General features: G+C 35.6%; 1 protein-coding gene across 1 annotated transcript; it reads right to left on the bottom strand.

Moving 5' to 3' along the window:
* Window positions 1-2,097: 2,097 nt before the first annotated feature.
* LOC107030166 (probable serine/threonine-protein kinase PBL18) lies at window positions 2,098-3,834 on the bottom strand. Its single transcript, XM_027914081.1, has 5 exons — window positions 3,613-3,834; window positions 3,213-3,348; window positions 3,002-3,138; window positions 2,805-2,928; window positions 2,098-2,583 (listed from the first exon to the last, which is right to left on the bottom strand). The coding sequence occupies exons 1-5, from the start codon at window positions 3,670-3,672 to the stop codon at window positions 2,231-2,233; spliced, it is 810 nt and encodes a 269-aa protein (XP_027769882.1). The 5' UTR covers window positions 3,673-3,834; the 3' UTR covers window positions 2,098-2,230.
* Between the last annotated feature and the right edge of the window lie 503 nt (window positions 3,835-4,337).

Consider the following 4,337-nt stretch of genomic DNA (forward strand, 5'->3'; position numbering starts at 1 on the left):
TTTAGTGAAGCGCCTGTCATGCAGTCAATGTTCTACAACTGGACCTACAAGACAGTAGAAATTTTGATTAATGGTAGACCCTTCCGTGAAGGCTTGCTACACACATTTTACGGTTATTTAACCCTATTTATTCCCTTTTTGTTAGTATTTTAACTGAGTATATCATTTAAGTAGCTAGTTTTTCTCTCAAAATCATCAATATAAACATTGAAGTACTTAGAAGTTCTCTTAAAACTCACCTAGGGTTCCTCTTCTCAAACAAGAACCCTAAAACCTTCAAGTCAAAAATTCAAGATACTGAGAGAATTCTTCACCCGAGGTTTTCTCATGTTCTTCCACTGTAAGAACTTTATAAAAGAGTTTCTTTATCGAGAGCAAGCACCAAGATTCAAGGATCAAAGGTTTCCTCCGATAAAACCAATGTTCTTGCTCAAGCTCAAGATAAAATCAAGTCTCCAAAAAAGTTTTCATTCTTATAGGTTTATAATCAAGTATGTAAAGCTATCATAGTGTTGCACTAGTTCATCCTCACGCCCCATGTTTACTTTTAAATCAATAAAAGAGTAATCTAGAGTTCTATTCTTAGATTTGAGTATTCTTGAGATGAGTTAATGTTGCGTTCTGAGTTCTTGAATTCATGATTATTGAATTTCTATTCCTAATTATTAGATTGTTGTATATTGTGCATTGGATTTATTGAGTTGATGGTTCATGTCTATTTTACAGCATGAACCCTATACTTGAGTATTCATTGAGTTCTTATTGAGAAATTTTAAATAAATATAGTTATTTTAAACTGAGTTCTGAGAAAGCAAATAGGAACCATGAGAAAGAGTTTGAAAAATGATTAAGAGAAAGAGTGTAAGGGAACTAAGAAGTCCCAAATATATCATCTTATTACATTGAGGAAAGAGAAACTTTGATTTCTAATGGAGTTACGAGTCCACAGATTTTCAGAGTAGTACCTCTTTTAAGAGGATATTATGAGTAATTACATCAAAACATAGAAAGAGTATAATTTTATACATTTGAGCATGAGTGTATATATTTTGAGAGTAGTATTGAGCAACAATATGAGATGAAATTTAGCAACTCATAATCTTCATAAAAACCATGTCTGCAAACTTGGGTAAGGGATTATACTTTTTAGATTTATCCTTATTGCTTAGTAAATCCACTTAGTTGAGAGCTTTCATCCAAAGAAAGGAAGTTAACTCATAGTGACGGTTGTCGGTTATAGAATCTCCCAGGTAGAGGTTAAGGTGTATTTTCACTATATCACTTATTATGTTGAGTTTCAGAGATGAGTAAGTATTTTTGTTAACGTTCAAATGATTTCATTCAGTTAATTCTTTACAATTGGTTGAGTTTGTGCAATATCTTTTTACGGTCCTTTGATTCAGTTATTTCGCTTCGGCTATATTACTTGCTCGTACATTCAATGTAGAGATGTCCTCCGACTAGCCTCTTTTAATGATTCAGATACATGCACTTAAGATCCTCAACAAAACTACGTTAAGATCACTTTATCTACTCGTCAGATTTTGAGTGAGGCCTCCATGCTTTCACATGACTCTAATTTGGTGAGTTATTAGTATTAGGTTTTTAGAATTCGCGGGTCTTGTTTCACACTCATCTTTATATATGACAGTTTTTTTTTGAAATAACACTAAAAAATGATTTATCTCGTGCCATGTAAGATGTGTATACTTGCCATTAATGTGAGATGAAGCTAAGTTTGGCATGAAGATGTGTATTTACCATAAATGTGAGTTGAACCTAAACTTAATAGACTAGTTTTCATAAATGTGAATTGAAGCTATGTTTGTCATGAAGATGTGTGTGTTTTCCATAAGTGTGAGTTAAAGCTAAACTTAATAGACTAGTTTCAATAAATGTGAGTTGAAACTAAGTTTGACATCGAAGATGTATGTGTTTCCCATAAATGTGAATTGAAACTAAAATTAAAAGACACATTGTCAAATCCAAGTTAAAGACATTTGCCAACTAAAACCAAATTGAAATACAAGCATACTTATTGTTAGTGGGAAAATTTGAACTTAGAATTGTAGGGGTTCACCCCAAAGTGAAGCCCTTTAAAAAATTGTCACGATATTTGATTTAGACATTCGAACTAAGTGATATTCAAAAATCCTGATTCCGCCTCTGGGACCTTGCACCTTTATCTATTACTATTTACATGATAGACATTTCTCTTGAGACTGACTTGTCATTTGCTTTGTTTAATCTGTTGTGAACTCTTCATGACATCTTTTGGTGCTTGTACAAGTTCTAGTGTAGCTAGAACCTCATCCATTGTTGGCCTAAGTCTCGGATCGACGTCGAGGCACCTCAGGACAAGGGAAGCTGCAGTTTGTGCACCTTTCTTTGAGTATTGTCCTCCCAACCTTGTGTCCATTATTCTCAACACTCTCCTACTATCACTAAGGAATGGTTTTGCCCATTCCACCAATTTCTCATCAGCACCTCCTGCATTTTCATCACCCGTTGCTCGTTTTCCGGATAGCAACTCTAGTAGAACAACTCCAAAACTGTAAACATCATTCTTTGGTGTCAAGTGACCTGTTTTGAACAAGTTGAATTGGAAAGTTTAGTGAAGAAAGGCCTTTACCACGTTAGTCGCGTGCAAAAATATCAAAGAGTTTAAATTCTATGCACTGACGGTCAAATCACTTATATGTGATGCTTATCAACTATCGTTAATCAGCTAAGCCAAACGAGCTCTTGGAACGGAAGAAAAAACATGAAAAAGATACAAATGAGATGAGATTTACAAAACAAACCTGATGCAAGATATTCTGGTGCAGCATAACCGGTAGTACCAACAATTCTAGTCGAGACGTGAGTTCTGTCTCCACTAGGACCGTCTCTTGCCAGACCAAAATCCGATAGCTTGGCATTGAAATCCTGCAGAAGTTCAATGAAAAGTTTACGCGACTTAAAAAGCTAATCATTACCATTTCAGTTTTGGAGAGCTTACTGAATCAAGTAGTATGTTTGAAGCCTTGAGATCGCGGTAAATGACATTTGCTTCAAGACCGTGTAAGAAGGACAAGCCTCGTGCAACATCTACTGCAATACACATTCGTGTAGCCCAAGGTATAATCTGAACTCCCTCTGTTCACAAAAGACGTTAATCGTCAACCTTAGAATTAAGCATACAAAAACAAATGTAAAGAGATTTGACTCACTTTTGAATAAATGATTTTCCAAACTTCCTTTTGACATGACTTCATAAACAAGAAGTCTGTTATCAAACTCCGCGCAATATCCAATTAACCTTACTAGATTTTCATGTTGAAGCAGCCCTAAGTAGTTAACCTCTGCCTGCATGTTTAGTACGTCGAAAACAAAGTTAACTCACAACAATGAATTGCTGCAGAAGATGTTAACTGCCAAGGTATTGTCCACTCTGGCCCAATCCCACATCGAAATGAGAGGGGACGTTTAGTGATCATAAAAGGCGGAGTCAGGAATTCAACTTTCAGGGCATCTGTAAGGTTAAATCCCGAGGGGACAAAACTATAACGCCCTGAAGTTAGATTCAAAGCGGACAATACCTTGGCATAGTTTAAGTTCTTTACGACATACAAGCCATTCTCTATGCCCTTGGAAGCTTTCGGGCTTAAGTTTCTTGACAGCTACAACCATACCACTTCCTGGTTTGCAAGGAGCAAATGTAGTCTCATCTATCCATCCTTTGAAGACGTAACCAAAACCTCCTTCGCCAAGAAGACTATCAGCTCGGAAGTTCCTAGTTGCATTTTTTAGTTCATTGAAGGTAAATGACTTGAGGTTGCTCGGAACAAATGAATCATTTGCGCGAAAACTGTTGTGAAATGACTGTTTATGAGAATGAAACTGTTCCCTTTTCACACTTCTTGAAGAGCCAGAATTAGAATCTGAAACAGGAATTGCAAACAAAGTTAGGGTCGACTATACGAATCATTACTGTTCCTCTAGTACAACAAGTTATGTAGGGTCGACTATACGAATCATTACTGTTCCTCTAGTACAACAAGTTATGTACTAAAAAACTCCAAACAAATATTGTAACTCAATATACCAAAGCAACAAACTTCTATACTCAATATTGTAGCGCGTCATGCAGAAGCTAATAATTGTAAACTTTGACAACAAACGTGACTAAGAAAGAATAGAATATTCATTGATCAAATCTTTCACTTTATAGTCTGACAGATCTTTTGAAGAATTGATTAATTAGACGAGAATAAAGATAGAGTCCTTCTACATGTTAATACCGCCAACAATGAAATTTATAGTAAAAGGAAAATCCGTCGACTTTAAAAATCGTG

Source organism: Solanum pennellii, chromosome 1 (assembly GCF_001406875.1).
Source record: "Solanum pennellii chromosome 1, SPENNV200".
In the NCBI taxonomy this organism is placed as follows: domain Eukaryota; kingdom Viridiplantae; phylum Streptophyta; class Magnoliopsida; order Solanales; family Solanaceae; genus Solanum; species Solanum pennellii.